Raw genomic sequence first — 27510 nt, forward strand, 5'->3', positions numbered from 1 at the left:
CTCTTGAGGGCATTCGCACGCTCTCATCTTCTAACCACGTTCGGCGAAAACGAATCTATTCCTCTCCCCGCCCGTTCGGCTTCCCTTCCACGCTGGCGCGCCAAGGATCGGCGTTCGTGTCCGCGTAACATCGTATGCCCTGCCACGCTCGCCGTCGCGCCGCCATCGGGTTCTCGGCTCACCGTTGATTGCTACGGCGGCGTACGGATACACGCGCAGCACAGCGCAGCCCTCTCTCTCTCTCTCTCTCTCTCTCTCTCTCTCTCTCTCTGCCATCCGTTTCTCACCTCCCTGCAGACTATACGGCAGCTGTTCCGGTGTCCTGGACGTCGTTGATTATTCCCCACTTCCAGAGGACACATGGCCCTGGCCATCCAAGCTTTTCTTCACCGCAAATACGAGTGCAACACTAATTACTCTCTCCTTAATTGATATCAGACGGTCCGGTCCCATCACGAACAGCACCAAGAAGGGCAACTCTGGTCGCTCTCCATCCTGTTCGCCGTCACGGCCCTGGCCCGCCAACCGTCCGACCTCGAGACCTAGCCCATCGGAGCCATCAAACTACGCTGTCTCTCCCCGATCTGGTGACATTGTGTCGTTAAAGTGACCCAGCAAAGGAGACAAGAGGAGACAGCCAAGACAGGGTCAAACAGACGAAAACCGCCCTGCCGCTCCACTCTGCTGAAACGCGACGCATTGTCGCCACCGCACCCGAGGAGGGTTCCCGGGATACCCAGCACATTCATCACCGAAACCTTTGTCAGCCTTACACGTCTTTTCTACGCCGACTCGACTTTTCCCTTGCGATAAACAGTACCGATCTGAGTTCCCACGAGTCGCTAGCTGTCCGTTTCTTCGTTTCCTCTTTCTCACATAGCCACGGCGGGTTGGCCACTGCTGCTAACGCTGCTGTGGAAAAAAACCGTGCGATTGGGTTTCCTATTCGCATTTCGTCTGACCATTTGTCCCCCCCCTAATTCTTTTTTATTTTATTTTTTTCCCTTTCTTATCTTTAACCAGACCAGCCCGGCTGTGTCGTCAGGGCCAAGACCGTTCGCGAGCCCAAGGCGGAAGCTTCTTTGCCCGAACGGCCCTCAACCATCGAAACGACGCGCCATCACATATCCTTCTCTGCATTGTTTTCCATCCCCCCATTGTGGGATACAACCGTGTCTTTCCATCTTGTCATTCTGCCGTGAACCGCGTCGATCCTGGATGCTTGTTCTCATAACCAACCAACCCCCGCCCCTCTTTCATGCCATTCCCCCCTACCGTCGCACCCGGGCCTGGGCCGTCTTCTCCGCTATCCGTCTGCCGTGAGTGTCCAACAAGCTTCAGACGAAAACGAAACTTTGGGCCGCACGTCTCCTCTCTTCCCTCTAGCTCCCTCGCTCTCTCGCTCGGCTTAGCCTAGCCTTGCCTCACACCTCCTAGCTTGACCTCATCTCACGAGGCTGCTCGCTCGTCGCCCACTCTCACTCTCACTCTCACTCTGACTCTCATCCCACCCTCCTTCGCTTCATAAAGGGCTCCTCGCCGCCCGCCCTCACATCGCCAAACTGTCGCCCTTCCTATCATCGCCCCTCGGCCCCCTGATGCCGACCCCGCCGACCGCGGATGACCGCCAGCGGCGCATCATCCAGTTCGCCGAAGAATGGGGCCTCGAGCCCCCGCCGTCGCCGACGCCGCTGACCCGGCCTTCGAGCCCTCCCAGCTTCCGGACCGCCGAAGACGACGCGAGGGCCGAGGAGCTGCTGAAGCGGAAGCAGCTCTCCCACGGCCGGACAGACTCCGCCACTAATATCCGCCGCGCCTTCACCTCCAAGAAGAAGACGTGGGACTACAAGCTCGTATTCGACGCCCTCGACAAGCATGTCGCCGACCGCGGGTCCCCCGGCGTCGCCCAGGCCCTCGTCGAGATGCTCGTCTCTTCCGGCGGCGACGTCAACATGGCCCAGAAGGCCAAGACGAGCAGCATCTTGCTCCGCCGCAAGAGCCTCGACAGCTTTGGTGAGCGCAGCAAGCTGCTGCAGCACGCCATCCACAACGGCCAGACCGACATGGTAAGGGTCCTGCTACCTCACGCCGACACATTCGCCCTCGACGCCTCATTATCTCTCGCCATGGCCTCGGAAAATGTCGAGGTCGTCGAGCTCCTGCTTCGCTACGGCGCCAGCGTGGCCCAGAGTCCCGAGGCCCAGGACGCCTTTCGGTCAGCCTGCGCAGCCGGCGGCCATGCCGAGCTGGTCGGCATGGTCCTGCGGTCCGAAGGCCGGCCGCCGGCCACCTGGCTGTCGCAGTGCATGGTGGAGGCGACGAAGGCGGGGTGTCTCGAGACGGTCGTCCAGCTAAGCCGATCCGACGCCGATGGCGATCACGGCCAGGCCGAGGCGCTCAAGGTCGCCATCGGACAGGGCCGTCACGATATCGCCCTCGCCATCATCATGGGGAACCACCCGCCCAAGCGCCCGGGCCTGGACGAGGCTTTCTCGCAACTCCTGGACCACCCTTCCATGAACCCCAGAGACAAGCTCGCCGTCGCGGAGCTGCTGCTCTGCGCCGGCACCGACGGCGACGCCCCCGCCATGGCTCTGATCCACGCCGCCGCCGCCGAATTCCAGGACATGGTCGCCCTTTTGGTCCAGTACGGCGTCTCCATCGAGTACCAGGATGCCATGGCCATCCGCAAAGCCATCCAGAACGGACGGGTGGATGTCGCGCACACGATCCTCAGCGGTAACTCGGAACTCACCGCAACACACGCCTCGGAATGCGTCGAGCTGATCCCGAAAAACATGGCCGTGGAGAACCGACGGCTGTTACTTGACCTGCTGTTACGGAGAGGGGCGAACGGGACGGCGCTGCACGACATGCTCATCGAAGCGGCGGAGGCGGGCGACGTGGACTCGGCCAGGCTCCTCCTCACGCCCGTCTTTCCCGGAGGCCGGCCGATGTCCGAACACGACGTGAAAAGGGGGCCGAGGTCCATGGTCTTTGACAGCCACAAGACGGCATCCGTCGACCACAAGGGCGGCCTGGCCTTGCAAATCGCCGTCATGAGGAGCGATGTAGCCATGACGAAGGAGATGTTGATGAGCAAGCCCTCGAGCGAAACCCTGGCCCAGATCTTCCCTCTCACCAAGACGCTGTCGCGCAGGAACAGGTACCGCATGGTGGAATGTTTTCTCACGAGCGGCCTCGCCGGCCCCATCGTCCACGAGGCGTTACAGGAAGCCATCGACGAGGAGCCGCCGCACCGGGACGAGGACCTCATCGCTTTGTTCCTCAAGTACAACACCGACATCAACACGAACGAGGGCTCGGCGCTGGTCGCGGCGGTGGCGCAAAAGGACGTGAGGCTGTTGAACGCGCTGCTCAGGAAGAACGTCACGCCGCAGACCGCCGCTGGCGTGCTGCCCAGGATCATCGGCACTCAGGACGCGAAGGCGAGGCTGGACATGGCGACCATGCTGCTGGCATCCGTGCCGGATCTCGACCCGGCCAAGGTCTCCCAGGCGTTGCTCAGCGCGTTGAACTACCGGCCAGCAGACCTCAAGCTTCTGCAAGTGCTGCTGGTGCAGGGCAAAGCCGATGTCAATGTCGAGAACGGCATCGCCATGGCATCGGGTAAGTGAAGCTTGCACGCACGACCCAGAGTGTATGTAGGGCTAACCAGTTCCATCTACAGCAATACACAACCACGACCCTCCCGTCCTGCAGACCCTCCTGGCACACGGCAAACCCACAGCCGACACGCTCCACCGGGCCATCAACGAGTTCGGGCAGCTGGTCTTCTCGGACACCAAGGCCGAAAAGCTCGGGATCCTGCTGCAAAAGGCCACGGCAAAGGCCCCGTTCAACGACGTGCTCGTCAAGGAGGTCCACGCCCTGCTCCAGACGCTTCCCGAGCACCGGCAGCCGTCCATCGTCAAGCTCCTCCTCGAGGCCGGCGCCGACGTCAACTCCCACAACGCCGCCGCCCTCTGCCACGCCGTGGCCGCAAGCGACACGCAGATCACCGATCTCCTCTTCGCGGCCCGCCCCAGCCCGGCGTCGCTCGCGTCAGCCCTCCCCCACGCCCTGCGGATCGCCGACCCGATGGACCGGCTCGAGTTCTCGCAGAAGCTGCTCGACGCCGGCGCGCCCAGCGCCGAGGCGAACCGGGCCCTGGGCTTCGCCATCAACACCTACACGAACGACATCCCCTTGCTCCGCACGCTGTCGATGAAGGCCAACACGAGCGACGGGGAGGCCCTGGTCTCGGCGGTGAAGAAGGAGCGCCCCGACATCGTGGAGCTGGTTCTGCAGCAGAAGCACCCGCTCCCCGTGCTGAACGACGCCTTTGCCGAGGCGGCTTTGCTGGCCAACAGGGAGGCGAGGGCGGCCATCTGCGAGATCCTTTTACACCACGGCGCATCGGGCTCGGTCCTCTCGGACGCCCTCCTCGCCGCCGCCGCGGACGGCGACCTGGTCCTGGGCAACCTCCTGGTGAGCAACGGCGCGCAGATTGACGAGGATGCCATTGTGGAGGCGTGCCGGTCGGGCGCGGCCGACGTCCTCAACATGCTTCTCAGCGGCAGCACCACGCCCAAGAAGTCGACGATCGAGAGGGGGTTCCAGGCCGCCACCGAGGTCGGCAACCTGAAGACGCGCGCCGCCATTCTGGAGCCGCTCCTGGTCTTCGGCGTCGACGGCGACGCCCTCCACGCGCAGCTCGCGTCCTCGGTCCGGTTCGGCGAGGAGGGCGACGACCTGGTCAAGATCCTGCTGGAGGCCGGCGCGGACCCCAACTACAACAAGGGCGAGGCGGTCTGGGCGGCAACGCGGAGCGCCTACCTCAGCAGTCTGCAGATGATGCTTGGCCTGTCCGACAACGGCCCGCGCCTGGCGAGCAAGCCGTCGGTCGCCTCGCTCAGGGGGGCCGCCAAGAAGAAGCCGCCCAAGCCCACGGCCGCAACGCTCAACAGGGCTCTGCGGGCGGCGTGGAAGCTCAGCCGCGAGACCCGGTCGTCGGCGATCGACATGCTGTTCCGGGCCGGCCTGCCGGTCTCGGACGACCTCCACGTCGTGCTGAACAACGCCGTCAACGAGGAGGAGGTCGACCTCAAGATCATCAGGCAGCTGCTCCGGTACGGCGCCTCGCCGATCGCCAACGACTGCCAGACCCTCGTCGACGCCACGAGGCGGGCGCTCGTGAAGCCGCTCGCCTTCATGCTCGAGTCCAAGATCCTGTCGGCAGACCTCAACCTGGCCATCAGGGAGGGCTTCACCAAGGAGAACACGGATTTGTGGTTCACCGAGGCCGGCTTCAGCATCTTGCACAGTTTCCTGAAAAAGGGGGCCCACGGCGACGGCCTCAGCTCCGTCCTCACGCAGGTGGTCGACCTGCCCCTCACCGAGAGCGATCCCGACGGCCTCGCGCTGGCCAACGGGTTCGTCGACGTCCTCCTCGACCACAAGGTCGACGTCAACTACGCCGACGGCAAACTGCTGCAGTCCGCCGCCGCCGCCTGCAACTCTTTCCTGGTCAGACGGCTGCTGGACAAGAAGCCGAACACGGAATCGCTGTCACGCGCGTTTTACCGCATATTCGACAACCCCGCCCCGGAGGACGAGGCGCTCGAGCTGATCACCATGTTCACCGACTACGCGGACGGGGAGACGCGGCTGGACGTCATGTACACGCCGCCCGATTCGATGCCCCTGCTGTTCCTCGCCCTGGCGCAGCACCCGCGGTCGATCCGGATCGCCAAGGCCCTCCTGGACGCCGGGTACTACTACGACCAGATGATGCCGTACAGGGTCACGGAGGACGTCGAGGAGGAGGAGCCCATCACGCTCACGATGTGGGCGCTGCTGCAGCCGCAGAAGAAGGTCAGCAGCGGCATCATCCAGATGCTCATCGAGACGGGCGCCAAGGTCAACTTCGAGTCGCGGGTGTCGCAGAGCACGCCGCTGATGCTGGCGATCCGGAACCGCCGACCGGACGTGGTCAAGATGCTGCTGCTGGAGGGCGCCGAGGTGGACGTGTGCGACGTCAAGGGCAACACGCCGCTGACGCTGTCGACCGAGATGGGCGGCGAGACGGCCATCAAGATGATGTCGAACCTCCTGGCCGCCGGGGCCTCGCGAAACGACGGGTCCCTCCACAACTCGGCGCGCGAGCTCAACATGCCGGCCTGCCAGGTGCTGGTGCAGTACGGCCACGAGCCCGACTTCCCCAGCACCCTCCACGGGGGCCGGAGCGCGCTGGGCGAGCTGTGCCGGCACTGCGCGGACTCGGGCGAGCTCACGGCGGCGCGCCAGAAGCTGATGGAGCGCACCGTCAACTTCCTCATCGAGGCCGGCTCCGACATCACGCTGCGGTCCGAGGGCAAGTCGACCCTCCTCCTCGCGCTCGAGTCCCGCGACCCCGTCGCCACGAGCCGCACGCTCCTCAAGGCGGGCATGTGGAAGCACATCAACAAGAAGTTCAACCACTTCACGGACGGCAAGATGACGTACTCGCCGACCATGTACGTGCAGCACGTGCTGCCGGCGTCGGCGGAGGTCAAGGAGGCCCTCCTCCGGCTCCTCCGCGCCAACCGCGCCGAGGACGTCTACTACGCCAACATGGGCCCGCAGCCCGAGGGCGCCGTCGGCATGCCCGAGGACGTCGAGATGCAGGAGCGCACGCGGCGCGCGCGGCTCGACCGCATCAGCCTCGACCAGGAGGACCACGTGCTCTCGATCGCGCGCAACCAGGAGCTCGCGACGGTGCAGGCGCAGATCTGGTCGGCGCAGGCGGAGCTCGAGGACTCGCGGCGGCGGCGCGTGCGGCAGGACGAGCTCGCGGCGCTGGACGAGCGCGCGCGCGCCGAGGAGGACCACTTCGCGGCGGCGATGCGGCGCAAGCGCGACGAGCGCGACGCCGACCTCCGCCACGAGGTCGCCCTGACCGAGGCCACCGTCTCGCGCGCGCGCGCCGTCGAGATGGCCGAGACGGACCTCACCCTCGCCCGCCGCACGATGCTGCTCGAGTGGGAGAAGCAGATGGCCACGGAGAAGGTCGACCACGCCAAGGCGCTGAGCGCCATCCGCATCGCCGAGCGCGAGGACGTCGACCGCATGGACCGCGAGCAGGAGGACCGCTTCCGCGCCCGCCTGGCCGAGCAGAGGCGCCTCGTCGACGGCCAGAGCCAGCTCGCCGGCCAGCTCGCCGGCGCCGGCGTCAACGGCCGCCGGCAGATCGGGTACATCACAGGGGAGATTAATTGAGTCGACATCACGGGAACCGTCGCATCGGGGTTCGTTTCTTTGTCTTTTTTTTTTCCCCTTGTCCTTTCTTTTCTTGTACTTTTGTTATTTTCTTTCTGTCTTGTTTATTCTTTTGTGTAGCCTAACAGCTGGAAAAGTTAGACCTCGGGACGACCCGGGAGGGAATAGGGGAAAACGGCGTTTTTATGGGTTTCCATCTTTCTCGCGGGGGGGGGGACCACGGATTTGGGTTGGGAAATCTATCTGCTTTTTTTCTTCTTTTTCTTTTTTCAAATTGGCTACCGCGATAGCCTGGATCTAAGAGGGCATATCGGAGCGAGCAATGAAACATCAATCTATTTACTTAGGCTGTAATACGGCCCCTCTCGTATCGGAGGATTGTGCTACGGAGAAGAGATGCTGATCGTTTACTCGAGTAACAAACTGGCTCCGTGGTAAAGAGGGAAATCCACAAGTGTATCCGTACGCCGGTACTACTATCATAGCACGTACTCTTTTCTCCAGCAAAAGGTATACTGTTTACTGTCACTCGAGTGGCTACGATGCTGAGCTGGGAGTGTACACATCCGGCGAGAGGGGCGGCTCATATCAATATTCAAGGATCATGGGTCGGCCGATGGTGCAACGTGGGTGGACTGGAACCCCTTCACCGGGGGGGGGGGGTGGCTCAGATCGTGAAATCATCTCGATCAAGAGAGGGCGCAGCTGCTTGAGCACGTTGACGCGTAGGCTTCGCCGATACTCGTTGGCGGACCACACCCGATCTAATGGGGTTTCTCTCAGGCGTACGCCTCAGCCCACTCCGACTTCTTAGTCGAGCACCAGCGTCTCTGGGGTCGCCCTCCCGATTCCATACGGACCCGCGGGCCTCACCGTCCATCAAGTCAGCCACGATGACGGCCACCCCCCGTGAGTAGATCGCCTCGGCCGGGAAGCCCCCCGTCTCCCTGCGCCGTACCATGGGGCTGCCAGCCCTCCGGGGGACGGACATTGTCGGCTCCTGGGCGTAGACAAGCTCCATCGCGTAGGCGATCATGTCGGGCAGCAAACTGTGAACCAGTTCGAATTCGTGATGGAGATTCCCTTGGCGGAAAACGAGCTGGCGGTACCTCTTGAGACGTACGTAGGGTGGCGTGTTGAGTATCCCAACCGGTAAGGAGGCAGTGAGCTTGTGGCCCTCATGGCGCCAAGGTGGCTTTCTTGGACAAACACCACGGGCTTCAGAATGATATTGGTAAGTCGTACTTGGCCACATGTGAGTTCGGAGCCCAGCTCGGCATCGTGGGCATGTGGCTCCCAAGGCCGGACCCGGCATAGCAGAGGAACGTCCACGGCTTTGCGGCGCGCGTGGTCGGTACGGGGTCTTGGAGCCAGCAGGCGACAAAGTCCCGGTGTGCGTCGCCCAGGCTCGTGGCCTCTGTGTAGTCAGTCGGGCATGATGTCGAGATATCAAATCCCCAGGAGGCGATACACGTAGTCCCCTTGGAACCGCGGCATCGAGGTTCATGCTGTACGGGAGTACTGCCTCCCAGTGCGCCCACCCACCGCGTGCGAGGGACTCCAGGGTCTGCCGCCACATATCCGTCTTCTCGCACAGGTCAGAGTAGGACCTAAGCCAAACGGAGGCCCGGAAAACTTGAACATTTTGGTGCTCGATTCCCGTTCGGGTTCGCGATGGTTTCGAGCGCCCCGGGGGCGAGCGACTGGTTCCACGTATCGAGCCAGGCGAGCAAGAGGTTGGCGGAGCCAAAGATCCCGCGCATCATCTCCACCTGCAGCGACCGCTCCCCCAGGTCGACCTGATCGATGCACACGGACGGCATCGGCCCACAACAGGAACCACGATCGTCCATCGGCGGGTACGTTGCTGTACGTCGCCCGCTGGCTGCAGACGTGACGCAGGGCCGCCTCGAGGTTGACGGTTTGCGTGAAAGACGACATGCTGTGCGGGACGCACGCAAGTAAGCGCGGAGCGAGCACCCTACGGCATAGCCTCCAATAACAACGGCGTGGCGTTCCTGGACAGTTAGTGTTATCAGAGAAGGGCTGTATGTTTGGCCAATCTGGTCAGCACCATACCCTGCCGTGACCAAGATGATAGTGTGTGAGTGGACGCACAAGGCGTTATGTCCATCCCTCTCTCTGGGTAGTCTACCACGTAGCCTGGATCGCCTGTTTAGCTACGATGCGGTTGCTTGTCAGGCTCGGTTCCAAGCATCTGGATGTTTGGTCCAAGGAGTTGTACGAGTCATGCTAGGCCCTGTCAAGATCCGTTAGTTGATTAAACGACCAAGGGTCGCACGTGCTCGTGACAGTCCCGCACCAAAGCTACCTGGGACCCTCTGTCTTGTCACACACCCACACACACACACACACACACACGCACACACACGCACACACACGCACACTTGGTGCCGTCCAGCCATGCTTCAAGAAACAACAGATGAGGATATAAAGTGGTCCATCGCCAGTGGAGGCGGTTCTGCAGCAAGGACCTTGTAAGACACTATTCCTTCAGGGAACAAAGTGGATGGTAATTTGACGATTCCAGGAGGGGAGCGTGCGCGGGCGTATGTGACCGCGTGAGCGGAAAAAATAAGAAGAAAAGAAAAGAAAGAAAGAAAAAAAGACGACTCTGGAGGCATTGCTCGTCGGGTCGTGGTGACAGGGGGCAAGTCGCGTGTCATGGAGCCGTCCGGCAAGGCGGCAAGGAAACATGCGTCAGGAAGTTTCGGCACTTGATACATACTACGGAGTATCCGTATGTAGGTAGTAAACGGGAGGAAAATGGATGGTGGAGCGAATCATTTCATGTTGAATCAATGTCTACAAGGAATCGACTTCGAGGCCTTTGTATAATACTACATAGAGACAATCCCACCTGAGCCGTAGAGGCAGAGAAGACTGTTTGTATGGTAGCACCCAGTGGGTATTCACATCAGCGTCAATCGTTGCAAGTCAACGCGGATGATCCCTCTTCGGTTCGTCCGACCAAGCACGATGGGATGGAGTGGGTAGGCGTTTCTATTTTACTATGTAAACACACTTCCAATAACTTGGCTCTGGCCACAGAAAGCTTCCCATCCCCCCCCCCCCCCCCCTTGTGGATCGATTGTGATTGCTTGGTAAGGTTGCAGCACAGCTCCGCTGGGAGAGAATACCTAAGTCATTGAATCCCATCCAGAGTCCTCGAGTCAAACACTAGGCGAATAATTTCTACCCTCTGCCTGGTAAAGAGTCGTGCACTTACCTGTTCACTGCATGGTGGTGTGTTTGAATTTACTCCATGTTGCCTCCTGGGATTAAGGCTACAGGTTAGGTTTTTTTTATCGCTGAGGAGGGCTCGGAGAACATAGAATATTGAAGGGATTTTCTCTAATATATGTCAGTGTAAGCTTACACAAACAATGACTACCGTTCCGGGGGCTTTTTGCCTGCATCGCTTTGACGTCCGCACAGCCGTTAGAGATGGGATCAACATCGACCTAGGGTCAACATTCGGATACAACTCATCCTAGATCGACGACTTTAGCACTTCAAAAGTGATCGAGGCCACTAAAGCATGTTTGTGCATAGACTTCGTTAGCAAATGGGTCAGAATACGAATGGAAACCACACAGTGACGCATGCCATGCGAAACCTCCACTTTATCTTCTCCGGTCTCTACCCCACCGGGTATCACTTGTCACAATCTCAATCGCGCGATTTGCTCCGAAGCTGGTTTTACTTCAAACCGGACGAGTATTGACGGATGGTGATTCGTGTTTCCAATCTTTCGGGTATGGAACTATAGCTTTCGGGAGGGCGACTGTGTCCCGTGATTTGGAAAAGGCAGACCAACTGCCTACACGTTTCGGGGGGTGGAAGGTTAAAGCAGGAAGATATACATTGACATGTAATATAGCCTTGGGCTTGGTACGGAACGCAGACTGTGTCCTCCCCCCCCCCCCCCCGCAATGAACGGCCACCCACACCAGCCTAGTTGTCTAAGAGAATACGGATATGTATTCAACATAAACAGCACCCCAACATGATTTCCATTGGCGTATAGAACTACACTAATTGCCCTCACCGGAAACGATTCGGTAACACACTGCTAGTTTAAGGTCATATTTCAAGTAAACGAGACGATCCAAAAGGATAAGGTTTTCACCAAGATATAGAGGCTGTCAAAGCGTTTTCTCCATGATAGACGACAAGGCATCTAGCTATCTATCTCACTTCCTATATCAAGATGATGGTCGATGCAAAGCCATCGTCAGTGCGTAACACAGTGAGTAGGTTCAGTCATGCTAACTGTCAATCCCAGGAATGTTTTCAGGCCGCCAACTCTCTGAAACGGACGGTCCGGCGTCGTGCGGTCACTGACTCGAGTTTTCATCACCCAGCAGGGAGCCGGGGATTTCAGGCAATCCTGCCTGCCCCATCTGTGTGCACTGCACAATTCCAATTCTTCATGTTGTGGGGTTGCAATCTCCTTTTTTTATCTTTTCTTTTTTTATCTTTTCTTTTCCTTCTTGCGCCCGCCCCCCCACATCCATCGTCGTTCGCGTGGTGAGACACATATATCCGAATCAGATGGCATATCAAAGATCTGCCTGTACTCGACTCCTATAGCTGAACGGTAGCGCTCAGGGGGATCACCCCTCCCTAAAGGCGAACTAGGTACGACTTGTGATAAATACCGTAGGCATGAGGGGGTAGCAACGTGGCTACTACGGAGTACATTGTACATAGTAGCTAATGCAAGTTTTAGATCTGCTAGGGCCGTCCGTCCACTAATCTGGACATTCATTGAAGCGAAAACAGGTTCACGTATGTCTTTGAAGCACGTAGTGGAGGGTTAAGGTGGTATTCGCACGGGCTTCGTCAAGGGATACCCCATAATGCAGAAGGATCAGCGCGGCATCGAGGGCCGGCTCCGGGGTTTGAGCGAGCGTGGTAGGTGCCTGTCGACATGCTAACCGCCCACCGAGAAAGGAGCTCCCGCTTACATAGTACTTACACTGAGAGCCTCCTTGCCCAAGCGAAAGGGGTATGGTTTGGGCTGTGGAGTATAGTCAGATGCCTGCAGCTGGGGTGACATCCCCAGTCTTATCAGCGTTGGGGCAGATCCAGACTGCGGGCCCTCTGTTCGTCTGCGCCGTTTTATTGATAATCATATCTACGGGACGGGTCCCGTGGGAATCGCACTCGAGAGAGTCCATAGTTCTGTTGGTCTTTTTTTTTCCCCATTCCAACAAGGGATGGAGCTCGTTCTATTCCCATCCAATCTTTTTCTAGTTTTGTTTCTGATATCTTGGCTCTGCAGACCAAGCCTTTACATTCGCTCAAAGTAAAACATCGGGTTTCGTACCACAGCCCCGACCATGGACGGAGCAACAATTGTAAAGCTGTTTGGAACAGCGGACAACTCCCACGAGCCAGAGCCGTTGGTGAACAAGACGAGCACGGTTCTGGGCGTTGTCATCAGCTTTGCGGTTAGTCCGCCATGCTCAGCTACATTGTAGAGGTAAATGTACTGACCAAGGTGGCCAGGTTCTCTCATGGCTATGCGTCGCATTCCGGATGCATGTGCGTATCAAGATGGTTCAGTCACTGGGATGGGACGACTTTTTTGTCATATTGTCGCTGGTATGCTATTCGAATTCGGGCAGAGAACGATCATCGTCTTACTCTAACCCTGCTTGCAGTTATCAATAACCACGGGTTCTGCTGGAATCTGCCTCTGTAAACACTTTCGATCGTCCCGGATTCGTATTCAATGCTAACCCTTTGGACAGCAACCAAGTATGGCTTGGGCAGGCACATCGGCACGTTGTCTGCTTATGAAGTTCAGGCATATCTTCGAGTATGTTCATCCATAGCATAGCCCATGTCGAAATCGTCGTGACATTATCTAACCAAACTTTTCGGGTTAGACTTTCTACGTGGCGAACGGCACTTATCAAATATCTACGGCCTTGATGAAGATCTCTCTCCTTTTTCAGTACCTCCGCATATACGATCAGCCCTCCTTCACCAGACGCGCCTGCATTTTTGCCCTCGTTCTCATCACCATGTGGGCTATTCCCTATACGGTGTTGAGCTGGATCCCCTGTATGCCAATCGAAGCCTACTGGAACTGGGCGATTCCGGCCACCCGTTGGGCATACGGATCGCTCGATGCCAACGTTTTCTCGGCTACGTACGAAAGCCACGCTGCGGTCAACATTGCACTCGATTTGCTGGTGTTGTTGATTCCGGTGCCCCTCTATTTCCAGCCCAACATGCCACTCAAGTCTAGACTGGGTTTGCTTGCACTCCTCAGCATGGGCGTCGCGTATGTCAAACCGCCCAGTTCTCTTCCGTGACTGGCAATGAGCTGACCAGAATACTTTACAATGCAGAGTCAACTGTGTCTCGGTAGTCCGATTTATCACCATTGTGCAACACAAAAGCGCCACATACCCGACTATCGATTTCCCCTGGTACGCACCAGTCAGCGTCGTCCTCGCCTGCGTCGAAGTCGACCTGGCCATGGTGGCCAGCAGCATCCCCATTTTCTGGCCCGCCATCCGACAGGCGTTCCCCGGCATCTTCGTCACCAAGGAAATTGAGGTCACGTGTGAGGTTCGGAGAATGGAGAGTGTCGAGCTCGAAGATGACGTGGGCGAAGAGGGGCGAAGGTCGAGAGTGGGCAGCGAGGCAAGTCTTCGACAAGACAAGCCAGCACATAATGCTCGGTATCTGGACGAGTTCATCGTGAACCAGGTTGATCCCTTGAGGAGGAGCAAGAGTGTTATCACCGAGGTCAAGGCGTCAAAAGTCAAGCAAAATGGTGGATGGTGGAACAATGGGAGCTGAGAGGAACCTGAATATACAATATCTTTCGAGTCGTTAGTTTTTAGTATCTGATATACCCATTTCGTTCTTCCTCTATGGAATTAAAGCGTCTCGATTGTTGCCAGGCTTAACATTAACATGCTCACTACAAGCTGTAACTGTATGAACAGAGTCCACAGCATCGTATCGTCTTTGCAGAGCTTCTGTTGGCAACAACCTCCACCTGGGTCTGCCACTCCGCTGGCGTACTGCGACTGAAGTGACGTCTGATTCAGTGTCACAAATTGGAGCATAAAGAGGGGCACAGGAATCAGATGAAAGACCATGTTTGTTGAAAGTCAAACGAAAGATGATGATTCTTGCAGAAAATCGAGTAAAAGATCATTATTCTGCAAATTGACGAATGTGCTCCAATTCTACTATATAAATTTGATCAATGATTGAAGCGCATTATTAACAGTATGTGCTGGACTTCTCACCTGAGCCTCTACGAGATTCTCGTCAGAAGGACTACTCCAAGTCTGTTGGTGTCTCGCATATCACAGGTAAGTCACGTTGGACGCTAAAGAATTGGTGCAGGGCCCACGAGTAAAATTCCTAGAGGGAGTGTCGACTAACATCTTAGCTACCTATTCCAATAGGCCTGACTAGGCTAGTATCACTATGACTATCGCAACAGTGCTAGCTTCGCCCAGGTCGGCTGGTATCTTGGCTGCTTGTTATCAATAGACCTAGCTAGTGTGATGGTCTTTAGGACCTCCTACTTGGTTTAGAGTTTGAATACACCCTATTCAAGAACATACTACTTTCCAAGCTAACCAATAACAGTTATAGACGCTGGGCATCTGTTTTACTGTTTTATTTGCCGCCGCAAGGTAAGCAACTTTTTTCTGTCTTCTTTTATCTTTGCCGAGTCTGGCTTAGTGTAATGATTGAAAACCTGCGCCATGTCCTCGAGTGTTGGTTCAAGGACATTAACAACAAGGTGTCTCGGATATATCACGGTCTTTGTGATGCCTATCTGTTTTGGTGATTTACAATAGTCAACCCACTGCAACCTCTGCAGTTGCTGTCTCAGAACCCCTCCCAATGATAACTTCCTCGATCCCGCAGGTAATCTTACACGAATGCAACAGGGAATGGAGTCGACGAATTTGAACAAGAGTGCACAAGAGAAAATACGAAACGAGCATTGGATTCGGGTATCCGGTATCCGCGGGCTGGGGTGGCAACCGAAATTTGGAAGATATATCCGTACTCCATCAGGCATTCCGCGGACGCCCGACGACCCTTGTATTTATAGCTTAGTGTGCCGCGAACATGACCCTTTTCTTTTCTTCGGGGACGGGAAAGTTCGAAATCGCCTGCGACCGGATACAGCAAAAACAAAAAGTCGGTTTTCCAGACGTTATCATCAGTTTGCGCAAGAGAACAAGGAAGACGCAACCCAGAAGCTTGTCTAATACTTCAAAGCATGACTGACAGCCAACCCCATCTCGTCACTGGAGGGAGCGGCTTTATCGCGCAGCATCTAATCAACGAATTATTGCTTCAAGGCATTTCTGTCCACACGACAGTTCGCAGCCTCAAAAATGCTAAAAAGGTTGCAAGCTTGAAGGCGCTACAAGAAAAATATCCGACAGGTCGATTGAAGCTTTTCGAAGCTGACCTGCTCCAATGGGGCTCATTCAAACAGGCGATGCAGGAGTGCTCAGTAGTTCACCACGTCGCATCGCCTTTTCTAATGGCAGAAAAGATCAAAGATGGTCAAACACAATGCGTTGAACCTGCACTGAAGGGTACTCAAAACGTACTAGCCACTGCCAATGAAACGGAATCTGTCAAGCGGGTTGTGCTTACATCTACAAGTGAGTGTATATCTAGAAAACCAATCGACTCGAGTTAAAACTTATTGTCATCCGAACTTTAGTTGGTGCAATTTTCGGCGATTACCGTGACGTCTCCGATCAGATGGGAGGGGTACTATCCGAGACCTACTTCAACGAGACAAGCACGGTGGACCACAACCCCTATCACTACTCCAAAGTACTAGCGGAAAAGGAGGCATGGAAAATCGCAAAGCAACAAAGCCGATGGGACATGGTCGCCATCTGCCCGGGTTTGGTCTTTGGCCCGCCGTTGTCTGCAGGCTCAGACTCTGGCAGCCTGTACCTCGTGGACGAACTCCTGCGCGGGGAGCTGTTCTTTGGTGTGCCCAACCTCAGCTTTGCCACCGTGGACGTCCGGGACGTTGCAGCAGCCCACGTCAAGGCGGCAGAGACGCCCGCTGCCAAGGGTCGCTATATCGTTGCTTCCAAAGAGATGGCCACGTTCCTGGACATCTCGCGGCTTCTTCGGAAGATGAGCAAGTCGCCGCTCATTCCCAGTCACCAGCTACCCGACGTTTTTGTTCGTGTGCTAGGGCCTATGTTTTTTGGCCTAACGGAAAAATGGATTTCGAGGAACCTAGGGGTACGTTTTAGCGTGGACAATAGTCGGACTGTCAATGAGTTGGACCTCAACTTGCGGCCGCTTGAGACGACCCTCAATGATCATTTCACCGCTTGGAAGGCTTCTCGGAAGAAATAAGACGTAAGAAGCTGCACTATGTATTCAAAATACCCTGGATCTCTGGTCATCATCGTTTCTTCCTTGCCCTGGTTCATATTCACTCTCGTACATCCGAATACTCATCTCTGAATAATAAATTAATATCTGTAATAGGACAAATACGTTCCTAAGGGCAAACCATATGGAACAGTCTGAGACACACCCCGCATTTTGAGCCGTGGCCAGCGGATCGGACCGTCATAGCCAGCCCCTCAGTGCCCCTCTCCCCGTATCCGATGATGAAGTGATGTCGTATGGTGGGATGCATCGACGATCGCCATGCCAATGTCAACCATGACTGTAATAGGATCTTCGTCCAATTGCGTCCCCTGTAACGAAGCCGAGATACGTTGCCAAGGCAGTCCCCTCTCAAGCTCGCACAGGTACACAATCATAGCAGCACCGTCGCCCTGTGATCAAGCGATCCATGGCACGATGCTGTGTTGCGAGAGAATCTTCGACTTGTTAAAGTCATGATGGAACGCAGACCAGGCAATGCCCACCCCAAGTCTACGACTGTTAGGGCGGAATTCCCTTCACTCTGGATGACGTGCAGACGCCTTGTCGCCGCCCTAGCGCAGGCACTGAGACACATGCAATCCGACACGAAACGCATCTGGGCAGAAAAGCCAACAGGAATCCAAATGCGTATTCAGCGCTCGTTGGTGCTCGCGTGCAACATTCCGCCGCCTCGTCATCATCGCACGGCGGGAGCCAAGCATTGGGATGACCACCAAGCGACGTCACGAAGTTTAGGCTCCCAACAATGTCGACGCGTGTCAGTATGATGCAATGGTAGACGCCTTTGAAGGGAGCAGGATGGGATATTGGCGTATGTCAGCCTCTGGCTCGGAGAACAAAAAGAGGCTGTTGCCGATTAATTGTATTCCCCATGTGGTATACCTTCTCAAACAATCGACATCGGATTGATAGCTTTCTCAATTCAATACGTACGCGTAGCCAACTCCAACAATCGCACCGACAGCATCTCACCAATACCACGTAACCAATCCATAGTCATGGGTGAACCAACCGTTGTCATTCTGAATAACCCAGGCGATGAGCACAGTAGCGAGGACACGGCACAGAGTGAGCCCAGCGACGATTACACTGTCGAATATGTGTTGTCTATATACTCACAGCAAATACATTTGTGTAGTTATCCAACGTGCGCTTGAAGAAAGATCGCATCCGACACAACAGGATGGCCCGTTGAAGCAGGTTCTTGGTGAGTATATACACAGACAGGTAATGTATGACTGTACTGACAACTGCGGTCTTTTAGCCAACCAAGACGGTCTCTACAAACACATCAGCGTAAGTGTCTCGCAATAAATCATGTTCAATAAGACTGCTGACACTCCTCGTAGTGGGAAGAGCCAGCTCGTACGCTGGGCACATATCTAGGTGCTCTGAGCATCTTGTTCGGAGCGCACTACTTGCCTCTTACACAATGGACGCTCAAGGCCGCAATGACTACTCTTGGAGTGGTTTCTGTTACGGAGTTCGCCAGCCGATCATTCAGCTCCGACTCCTTGTCGACACGCCTCCGCCCTAAGCAATACTACACTGTGGACGAGGCTAAGCTTAACGCTATTTTGAGGGACATTCATGATCTCATTCAGTCCGGCGTGATCCAAGCGCAAAAAATCCTCTATGGAGAAGATCTTGAGAAGGCTTTCGGCGTATGTGGCTCCAACGTGATGATACTCTGGGATGATCACATAAGTTTGACTAACCAATATTTAGGCGTTCATCGGCATTGGCTTACTATACGGACTCGCCAAGGTCGTCTCTCCATTCTGGCTAGCTGTTATGGCCTTGACCTCCATCTTCATCGCACCTTTGATCAACTCGCCTCGGGGCCGCAAGGTGGCCCAGGATGCTGGTGCGCGCGCCCAAGACCTCGCCAAGAATGGCCAGGTCAAAGCCTCCGAACTCTCGTCCAAGGCGCAACAGGCCGCATATGACGCAGGAAACACCGTGTCAAACACGGCGCAGAACGGCAAGCAAGCAGCCGCCGACCTTACCTCGCGTGCTATAGATTCTGCCTCGGATATGTCCGGATCCGCTGCCGAGAAGGCCAGAAATGCTCGAACGAGCATCTCCAATGCCACTCAAAACGGAAAGCAAACTGCCGCCGACATGACTTCGAAAGCTAAGAGCACCGCTTCTGACCTTTCTGGATCTGCTGCCGACACTGCTAGGAATGCTGGCCAAACTATCTCCAACACAGCGCAAAACGGAAAGCAAACCGCTGCCGACATGACTTCGAAAGCCAAGGGCACTGCTGCTGACCTTTCTGGATCCGCTGTCGATTCTGCTAGAAATGCCGGCCAAGCTGTCTCCAACACAGCGCAAAATGGAAAACAGACTGCCGCCGACCTGTCGTCAAAAGCTCAAGGTACCGCTTCTGGCTTTTCTGGAGCCGTCGCAGACAACACTGGGGACGCTGGAGTTAAAGTCTCAAACGCCGCTCAGAGTGGCAAGCAGACTGCGGCCGACCTGTCTTCGCAAGCCACAGACAAGGCCTCCAATGCATCCGGATACGCTCAGGGAATCCTTTCTTCCGCCTTCGGAGATGCGGGACACAACTCCAACGATTCAACCAGTCAGAATTACACCCATGACTTTACACACACCTCCTCTCACAATAGCAACAGATATTCTGAGGGCAACCACCCCCGTGGTCAAGGCGAGTATGAAACCGATGGACTGGCGAGCAGAGCATCCCATTCAACACATGTTGGTGCTGAAGCCCCCAGGCTTTCTGCTGTGGACGATGTGAACAGACGTGCTGCTTGATTGAGCACTCAATAGACTTGCTGAAGCGTACTACTGTCGGTTGCCGGCGGATTACAATGAGGAGGCAATCGCGATGAGCCTCTAACAATTGAAATATCCCCTACAATAAATAAGCATTCTATATAGTGAAGCTATTTTCAAATGACTCCAGCCTCATCTTGTCACATTGAAATCCAGTGTGCCATATTCAATACATTGACCTTGCCGCTTAAACCTCCTCTCCGCAGCTAAAATGCAGCCTATCTAAGGCTTACTGACCTGTTCCTTTCTAAAAAACTTGAAGTACCCGAATGGCAGAACCAATTGCAGTCCCAACGCCACCCAGAACCACGCCCTTGACACCCCAGGCATAATCCCCTCTGAGAAGTCAGGAAACACATCACCCGGCCCAATCTTATCCGGGGCCGTTGCGCGTGCCAGAATTGTCGCGACGCTCCCCAGAATCTGGGCGCCAACCAGTGCCGCCGCTACGTGCTGCCTCGTTAGCGTGAGCAACAGGACCATCCCGATGCCCACGCCCTGGATGGTATCCAGCACGCCCAGCCACAGCCACAGAGCACGCGAGAGGAGCGCGCTCGCGACAGCGTTATGGCCCAGCCAGGGCAGGTAGAGACCGATGCCGGATGTGCCCCAGAGCATTTGCGCCCAGCGCGGGGCGCCGAGGCCGACGCTGAACATGGGGACAAGCCATGGGTGCGTGACGCTAAAGCGCGACAATGCCACGAGGAGAAGGGTCCAGACACCGACGAAGAAGCCCACGGCGAGTAAGACGGCCGACCAACCTGGGACGTATTTCGAGGCGAATAGAAACTGCCAATTCCGTCCGTACGGTGCGCTCAGCCAGTAGTTCTGCACAACCACCGTGAGGAAGAACCATGGAACTATGTTCCGACGGATCAAGCTCGCGTAGAAGCTCGGGATATACCCCGGCGCTTGGCGGTAGTAATCCGGCAAGCCGAAAAACAGCGCGAGGCCCACGGCCCACAGCATGAGTGCGATGGGGACCGCGATGACGAGGACCACGGGTACAGGGCTGTCAGCGATAGTCTTATTATTCAGGCTGCTGGCGCCAGTCTACGCACCGGCTATCACGGAGCCCCAGTACCACAAGCCGACGGTGTAGAGCTGTTGGATTCCCTGGATGATGCACGCGCGGAAGAGCCAGATGTTGATGGGCGCGCCACCTTCGTCGCCAAAGTTGACTGCAAAGTATAAGCTGCCCGTGGACGACGCGGCTGCGTAGAGGCACGTGGCGACGACTTGGACGGCTCCACGGCCGCCATGAAGAGGGATAAACGGCGATATGCCGAGCAGAAGGAATCCCAGGCCGTACAAAAGGAAGGGCAGCGTGAGAGTGTAGAGGGCCGAGAAGCGACGGAAAATAATCCACCAGAAGATCGAAGTGCCGAGATAGACGCTGGCAATGAGATAGAGCTTGTTTTCACTCTGAGTGGTACTGCCTGTGAGGAGGACAATTTGGTACGAGTTGGCCGAGAGGATCTGGCCGAGAGCTAGGAAGAATGAGTAGATGGGCCAGTCGCCGAGACGGATCTGAAGCAACCTGGACAATGGTTAGTAGTCAGGCTCAGATGTAATGTGAGGGGTGAAGGATGAAATAGCACGTACTTCTTCAGCCCGGTCGGCGCCTTGTACGCCTTGCCTAGTAAGAATTCATCATCCGAAGGGTCCTCACCAGCGGGATAATTCCCATCATCACCACTATCCGCCTCACTAGGCGCAATGCTATTGTAGCTCGAGTTGCGCGAATGACCCGGGCGTCCTGAACCATCCATCATGCCTGTACGTCCCCGCGGACTCTTAGACCGACCCAGCTTGGCATCCCGGAAGCGCTTGCTCCAATCCCGTTCGCTCTCGACGAGGTACTCTTCGATGCACAACTCGCTCTCGCTATTCTTGGCCGTCAATCCGGACAGCTTCTCCTCAAAGGCCCGGTAGTACTCGTCGGTGCTGTCGTTGAAGAACGGATCGACCTTTTGTAGGGCGTAGTCGTTGCGTGCGCCGACGACCTCGTTGACGGAGAGGAGTGACGAGTTGCGGTGCTGCATGGGTGCGAGCCGCAGGCCAGACGGGTTGCTGCCCGGCGTGCCGTTGTCGCGCGCCATCATGGTTGACAAGCTGTCTGAAGAGGAGTTGTTCCCGATACCTGTGTAGAACGGGTTCGAGTTCGCGTCGAGCGGATTCGGCGGTACTAGCAGCAAGCCATCTTCGACATCTTGGCCTGCCGCAGGCCCATCAACTCGTAGCTCTGGAGGCTGAGAGGCAGATCGGGCACGTGTACGAATATCAGCCGCAACAAGCGGCAATTCCAAGTACGGGCTTGGCGTTCGTGCCGTTCGCAGGCGCGAGCCCGGCGGAGAATCCCGGTATAAGGTCGACTCCCTCGATCGACGACGATCCAAGGTGCCAGCAGGGCTTGATGGCCGAGAAAGAAACGACGACAACGACGACCGCGGCGATGCTTCAGCCGAGTTAAACCCGCGTCCGCGCGCGGGGACAGTCAGTAGGGGCTTATGCGTGGATCGCTTCTTCTTGGATGCCTCCTTGTTGTGCAGACGGATGGCTTCGGACTGCAGAGTCTCGAGGTCCTCGAGCCATTGCTTGACAGGGAATCGCTGTTTGGCGGACCAGGCGCGCATGAGCACGCGCGTCGTGCGCTTGCACCCGAGAGCGGCGACGATGGAGCTGCGGAATTGGTGGAGGAGATGGCTTGTGGCGGTAGATTCAATGGTGTACCAGAAGCCGGGCACTAGATGAACAGATCATGGGTCAGTGGACTGCGTTTACTTGTTCCCTGGTACGGGCATATATACGTAGAAAAGATTCAAAGGGGAGATCTCACTCTGTCCCAGCCCACCAACCCTCGCCCCGACGCCGAGGGCTCCTTTACTTCCGAATTCCACAGCAACGAGTCCAAACGGCTCGTCGCGAGAAGGGATCAGCGCGAACTCGGCGCCGCTGAAGACATACGGGGGCAGGGCCGTGAACTCGGGCTTGCTATACACCCTTCCGGGGTACATCAGCGCCAGCTTTTCCAGCTTCAGCGCCGCAAACCTTCCGTAGAGATCGATGCAAGGGCCAACGGCGATGAGCTGCGTATTCGGGTATTTCTCCAAGATGGACGGAAAGATATCAGCAATGAGATCAACGCCCTTTTGCAGACTCCACCGTCCCACAAAGACGAAGAGTTCGGCATCCGGGTTGACGTCGAGCCCGGCCCACTCCTGCGCCTGCTTCCGTAGCTCGCCGCGCTTCGACTCCTTTCCCTCGTCCACCTCGACCGCCTGGTTGCCACCCCGATCCGGCGCCGTCTCCTCGAGACTCCAGTCTGCCGTATCCGCCGGGTCCGGATTCGGTAGCTGGCCGATCTTGGGCAGGCCCCAGAAGATCGGGTACCGCGCGAAGCTGCGGTCACCGTACTTTTTGCTGACGCCGACGGCACCGAAGCCGCGCTGGTGCAGGCGGAGGTACGAGGCGCCGGCATGCAGGAGATTGAAGACGGAGCCGAATTGGACGTATTCCTTGACGATGGCCGGGTCGAGGTTAAAGACGGAAGCGACTTCGGCGAATTCGGCGGGCGTGCGCATCGGCCAAAGACCTTGGAACTCGGCGTTGTGTAGGGAGAGGGCGCAAGGGATGGTGCGTTCGGGGAGAAGGTAGAGGGGCGCGGCTGCGCCGTGATAGTCGTTTATGTGGTAGAGATCGATGGGGAATCTGCCGCACACCTCAGTTAGCATGGCCCATATCCTCCCTGGCTATCCGTATAGAGAGAGAGAGAGAGAGAGAGACAAGTCTCGATGGAGCGGGATACGAGTTTCAAAGGCGTACGTACCTCTTGGTTGTCTCGGCGATGCAGTAATTCCATGCACTGTAGTACACGGCTGAGTCCATGTCGTCCATGCGTGGTGGGTACGGGTCGGCTTTGCTGCATTTTCGGAATACGGGGGCGTCAAGAAGCACGTAGGTGATGTTCTTCACCTTGTGGTACTGAACTTGGACCTCGTATTCTCTTCCCTATTCGCAACGATGTGGTCAGCAAGGTCTAGACCCTCGAGGGGAAAGGGTGGTGTGGTTATGTTGGTTTGGGAGCTCAACTCAAGACTTACCATAATTACCGGATACATGGCCGATGCCCTTTCGTCGACGGGATAGTCGATTCCCTAGTGTATAGTATCAGCAGCTTATCCATCAATCGAAATCCGAGTATCGGCAAGCTAGAGCGATCCGGGGAGCATGAACAGCATCGTGGAACTTACACCAACACACGGCACCACCCACACCAGATCCTGATGCTCCAGCGCCTTGCCCATCAGCTGAGCCATCACACCCAGGCCGCCAATCTTGATCTTGATGTTCCAATCATCGATGTTGTACTCCATCGTAGCAATCAAAACCGTCCGCCTCTTTGTCACAGCGCCAACTCCGCCATAGTTGCTCATCTCTGCGACATCCCTTTTCCGGAAATCATCAAACGATAACGTCGACAAGTGGTTCGCAGCCCTACCAAATGGCGACCTGCTCCTGCGCTTAAACCCGACCTTATTGATCTTGACTTTGTAAAACGATCCCATAAAGATCCATACCACCGCCAGCCCCGTCACGATCGGCACCGTAGCCAGCAGGATAAACAGCAGCAACTGCTGCCGCCAGTTGCCTTGCGGCACCAGCTCAAACTTCAACGTGGCGTCGTCGAACCGCAGCTTATAGCTCAATGCCGAGCCCGGAGGCGGCACACTCGCGTTGAAGAAGTTGGCCTGTACCGCGTTCGGCGGCAGCCGATCCCCGACGCCGTCGCCGTTGACGTCTCCCAATACGTAAGTAGCATCGGGCCGGCCGTCTGGGTTGATGCCCCAGATGTTGAGCTGCAGCGACTCGGGCCACTCTGCCATCAAGTGCATCTCCCAGATGCCGTCGTCGGTGCTGTGCTGGGTCATTTTGTTGTTGATCCCGGCGTCGAAGCCGAATTGGTTGAAGTCACCTTGAACAAAGACGTGCGGGAAGCGGCGAGCTTTCGTGGAGGTGATGCCCGTCTCCCTCTTGACCTTGCCCGTGTCTGACCATACGTCGCCCTCTTGCATGAGGCTGCTAGAGCCGAGAGGGGCGGACCAGTATTGCACCATGACGTGGTCTCCAGACCAACTCTGCAGTGCTGTGCCCGTCCACGGGAGCCTGTCGATCTTGTCCTTGCCGCCCGCGTACGGCGTCCAGTCACTCCAGCTCGACCCCCAGTTCGTCGAGTACCGCCAGGACGATGCTCCCGCCGCTTGGTGGTTGACAAAGAGGTCGCTGTCGGACTTCGTGAGCAGCGTGTTGGAGTATTTGGCGGAGATGGGGAAGGCGATGGGGTTTCCGGGGGCGCCGACGCGGAGGAGAAACTTGTCTGTCGATCCGGTCGAGGCCCCTGCCACGGCGGAGGCGTTGACCACTTTGATGGAGTGGACGCCGTCCGCGAGATTCCGTAGCGTGGCTGTCCAGCGCCACTTTGAGCCGATGGCGCCGATGTAGGGCGGTTTCTCATCCTCGGTTAGCTTCGTGCACTGGACGCTCGTCTCGTCGACCGTGGCATCGCCGCCATTTCCTTCGACCGTGGACGTTACCGAGATGGCTTTCGTCAGGGCATCGCAGTCCATCTCCTGGGAGAAGGAGAAGCTGATGTTGGCGGCGCCCTGGTAATCCGCCGAGTCGATGGACATGTCGTGCCCCGGGGTGAACTTGGTGATCATGGGCGGCGCTTCCTTCCACTGTGCCTTTGGTACATAGGCGCGGTATTCGAAAGGGTCCAGGATGATATCGGAAATACACCCCGACGCCTTCTCGGATCCATCAAACCCGAGAAACTGCGGCGACGAGGCCAGGGTGAGCTCGTCGTGCGGGTAGAACAAGTTCTTCACCGTCGAGCCGGAATCAAACGGCGCGAAGAAGCCCGTCAAGTTGTTGCTGCAGTCGAAGCTGTACTCGGTCGTCTCGTTCTCGTTGTGGTAGATAAACCACACCGGGTCCTTGGCGAACTGGTCCTGCACGAAGCCTGGGTAGAGTGCGCGAGCGACGCTCCAGATGCCAAACTCTGTGGGCACGGAGCTGCCGTTTAACAGCCGGTACTCGGTCTGGTTCGCCAGTGGTTGGATGAGCCAGCCTTCAGACAGCGTGGGGTAGTTCTCTCGCATAGCGTACATGGCTCTGAGTATATTGCGCATGGGATGACTAGGGTCGCGGTGGTCGCGAGACACACCTTCGTCTTCGCAGCCGTTCCTGGCGGGTCCGAGAGGGAAGTCGACATAGGAAGAGGCGCCGAGGGCGTAGCATCCGTGGAGCATGGACGAGGGCGCGGGTGTCATGGGCTGACGGCCGTAGACGTAGTTTTCCGCCGTGGAGGTCAAGACGTAGAGACCTTGTTCTTGGCCGTAGTAGAGCAGTGGGATGCCTGGCATGAATAGCGTGGTCATGAAGAATCCGAGAAGTTCCCTCTCGATGCCTTGGCTCAAAGCAGGCCACCTGAAGTTGTCCTGGTTCGTGACGCCATACATGTGCCGCGGGTCTACCCTTTCGTTGTTTGGATTGACTAGGTCGTTGGTAAGCAACATCTGGTTGACCATGCTGACCCAATCCGTGGGAACATCGTAGCCGCTCTCGAGGCTTGGGCCGCTTATGCCCAGAAACCGGACGAGAAAACGGAACACCGAGTAGTGAAATGCGGAGGCGTCGAGGGCATTCTGTCCCGGATCTCGGATATATCGAGAATCATTACCCGTCGCATTGAGGGCCTCGTCAAGCTGAATGAATTTCGAATCTGCTTCTAGTCCCCTCCCGAGATATATGGACCCAAGGTTATTTCCAGCCGTAATCTCGCCGGGTAAGAAAAAGTCCTTCTTCCCCACGCCAGCAGCGCATTCCCGCATCGCAGCTGAAAAGTTGCCCTGGGCATCGACCGTGACTTGGGCGGCCTTGTCGAAACGAAACCCGTCAATGTCCAGCATGGTGATTTGCAGACACGACAATACCTCCAAGCGCTTACGCACAGAAGGGACCCATTCCCGGAGGCGGTCTTGGACGGAAGCGAACTTGGACAGCTGCCTCTTCCAGTCTGGGTGGAAACCAAAGGCTTCAACGTCGCCATACTGATCAAAGTCGCTATTAAAACAGCCTTTGAGGGCGGTGATGTCGGCCGCCGGGACGCGGTCACCCGCGGCCCCCCAGAAGCGAGGATACTCGCAGGTTTCGTTGTAGTCGTTACCAAATTCGAAATCGTGGTATTGGCGCTCCGTCTTCCAGAGCGCTTTGTATTCCCCTTCTTCAAATGGAGCTGAGACGTTCAAATGATCTTCAAAGCCGATCAAGTCCCCCATAGTGGCCATTGTGTTGTCCATTATCACGTACATTCCCCGAGCGTGGATCTCATCGATAGCATTTTGCCAGATTGTGATATTGCCGAGGTGGGCATCAAGGAGTGTCAAGTCGAGTGGCTGGCAAGATGGTGAGAACAGCTTCCCAGGGGTCGCAGAATGGTGCTTGGGGAGTCGAAATTCAGGTTTCTTACCGAGTACATATCATAACCCCATGGTTGATTAATGAACGGCGATCCGGCGAGGTATATTCCCTGAATTGTATTAGCACACGCAGCCAAAAGCTTAGTCTCATCGATTGAGAGCCTACTCGGATGCCAAAACCCTGAATATAATCCAGGCTGTCGACCAGACCCTGAACATCTCCACCATTCCGTAGTTGTGTACCCAAGATGTCCTGCTCGAATAAAGTGCCGTTCGCGTTATCATTAGACGGGTCCCCGTTGACCCACCGATCCAGCATCACTGTGTAGAACGGAAACCGCCAATTATCAGGCGATGCCGTGTAGTCGTGCCCCGGTCGCGTCCCTGTATAATCTAAAGGATTTGTCGCTTGCTGGTTAGTGTTGAGATTCCACTCCTCAAAGGCCGGGTCATAACGAAGAGCCCGTGCCAGTCCGGCCACCACCAGCAGTAGGATCGAGAAGGCCAT

The 27510-nt window shown here is 56.6% G+C and overlaps 6 protein-coding genes across 6 annotated transcripts; 4 read left to right on the top strand and 2 right to left on the bottom strand.

Moving 5' to 3' along the window:
* Nucleotides 1–1598: 1598 nt before the first annotated feature.
* Nucleotides 1599–7260, top strand: GLRG_07187 (uncharacterized protein; the record flags this gene model as incomplete). The annotated part of the gene is made up of 2 exons (XM_008097872.1): nucleotides 1599–3630; nucleotides 3692–7260. The coding sequence occupies 2 exons, from the start codon at nucleotides 1599–1601 to the stop codon at nucleotides 7258–7260; spliced, it is 5601 nt and encodes a 1866-aa protein (XP_008096063.1).
* A 667-nt stretch (nucleotides 7261–7927) lies between these two features.
* On the bottom strand, nucleotides 7928–9201 carry GLRG_07188 (uncharacterized protein; the record flags this gene model as incomplete). Its single annotated transcript, XM_008097873.1, has 4 exons — nucleotides 7928–8309; nucleotides 8506–8845; nucleotides 8903–9059; nucleotides 9124–9201. The coding sequence occupies 4 exons, from the start codon at nucleotides 9199–9201 to the stop codon at nucleotides 7928–7930; spliced, it is 957 nt and encodes a 318-aa protein (XP_008096064.1).
* A 3428-nt stretch (nucleotides 9202–12629) lies between these two features.
* Nucleotides 12630–14106, top strand: GLRG_07189 (uncharacterized protein; the record flags this gene model as incomplete). The annotated part of the gene is made up of 6 exons (XM_008097874.1): nucleotides 12630–12740; nucleotides 12799–12894; nucleotides 12954–12990; nucleotides 13044–13111; nucleotides 13182–13582; nucleotides 13650–14106. 6 exons carry the CDS (start codon nucleotides 12630–12632, stop codon nucleotides 14104–14106), a joined length of 1170 nt encoding a protein of 389 aa, XP_008096065.1.
* A 1453-nt stretch (nucleotides 14107–15559) lies between these two features.
* Nucleotides 15560–16674, top strand: GLRG_07190 (NAD dependent epimerase/dehydratase; the record flags this gene model as incomplete). Its single annotated transcript, XM_008097875.1, has 2 exons — nucleotides 15560–15953; nucleotides 16016–16674. 2 exons carry the CDS (start codon nucleotides 15560–15562, stop codon nucleotides 16672–16674), a joined length of 1053 nt encoding a protein of 350 aa, XP_008096066.1.
* Nucleotides 16675–18753: 2079 nt separating this feature from the next.
* On the top strand, nucleotides 18754–19500 carry GLRG_07191 (uncharacterized protein; the record flags this gene model as incomplete). The annotated part of the gene is made up of 1 exon (XM_008097876.1): nucleotides 18754–19500. The coding sequence occupies one exon, from the start codon at nucleotides 18754–18756 to the stop codon at nucleotides 19498–19500; it is 747 nt and encodes a 248-aa protein (XP_008096067.1).
* A 243-nt stretch (nucleotides 19501–19743) lies between these two features.
* Nucleotides 19744–27510, bottom strand: GLRG_07192 (glycosyl transferase group 1; the record flags this gene model as incomplete). Its single annotated transcript, XM_008097877.1, has 9 exons — nucleotides 19744–20533; nucleotides 20579–21061; nucleotides 21127–22267; nucleotides 22361–23232; nucleotides 23351–23532; nucleotides 23625–23678; nucleotides 23775–26978; nucleotides 27053–27112; nucleotides 27169–27510. The coding sequence occupies 9 exons, from the start codon at nucleotides 27508–27510 to the stop codon at nucleotides 19744–19746; spliced, it is 7128 nt and encodes a 2375-aa protein (XP_008096068.1).

The sequence above is a fragment of the Colletotrichum graminicola genome, assembly GCF_000149035.1.
Source record: "Colletotrichum graminicola M1.001 genomic scaffold supercont1.29, whole genome shotgun sequence".
Taxonomy (NCBI): Eukaryota; Fungi; Ascomycota; class Sordariomycetes; order Glomerellales; family Glomerellaceae; genus Colletotrichum; species Colletotrichum graminicola.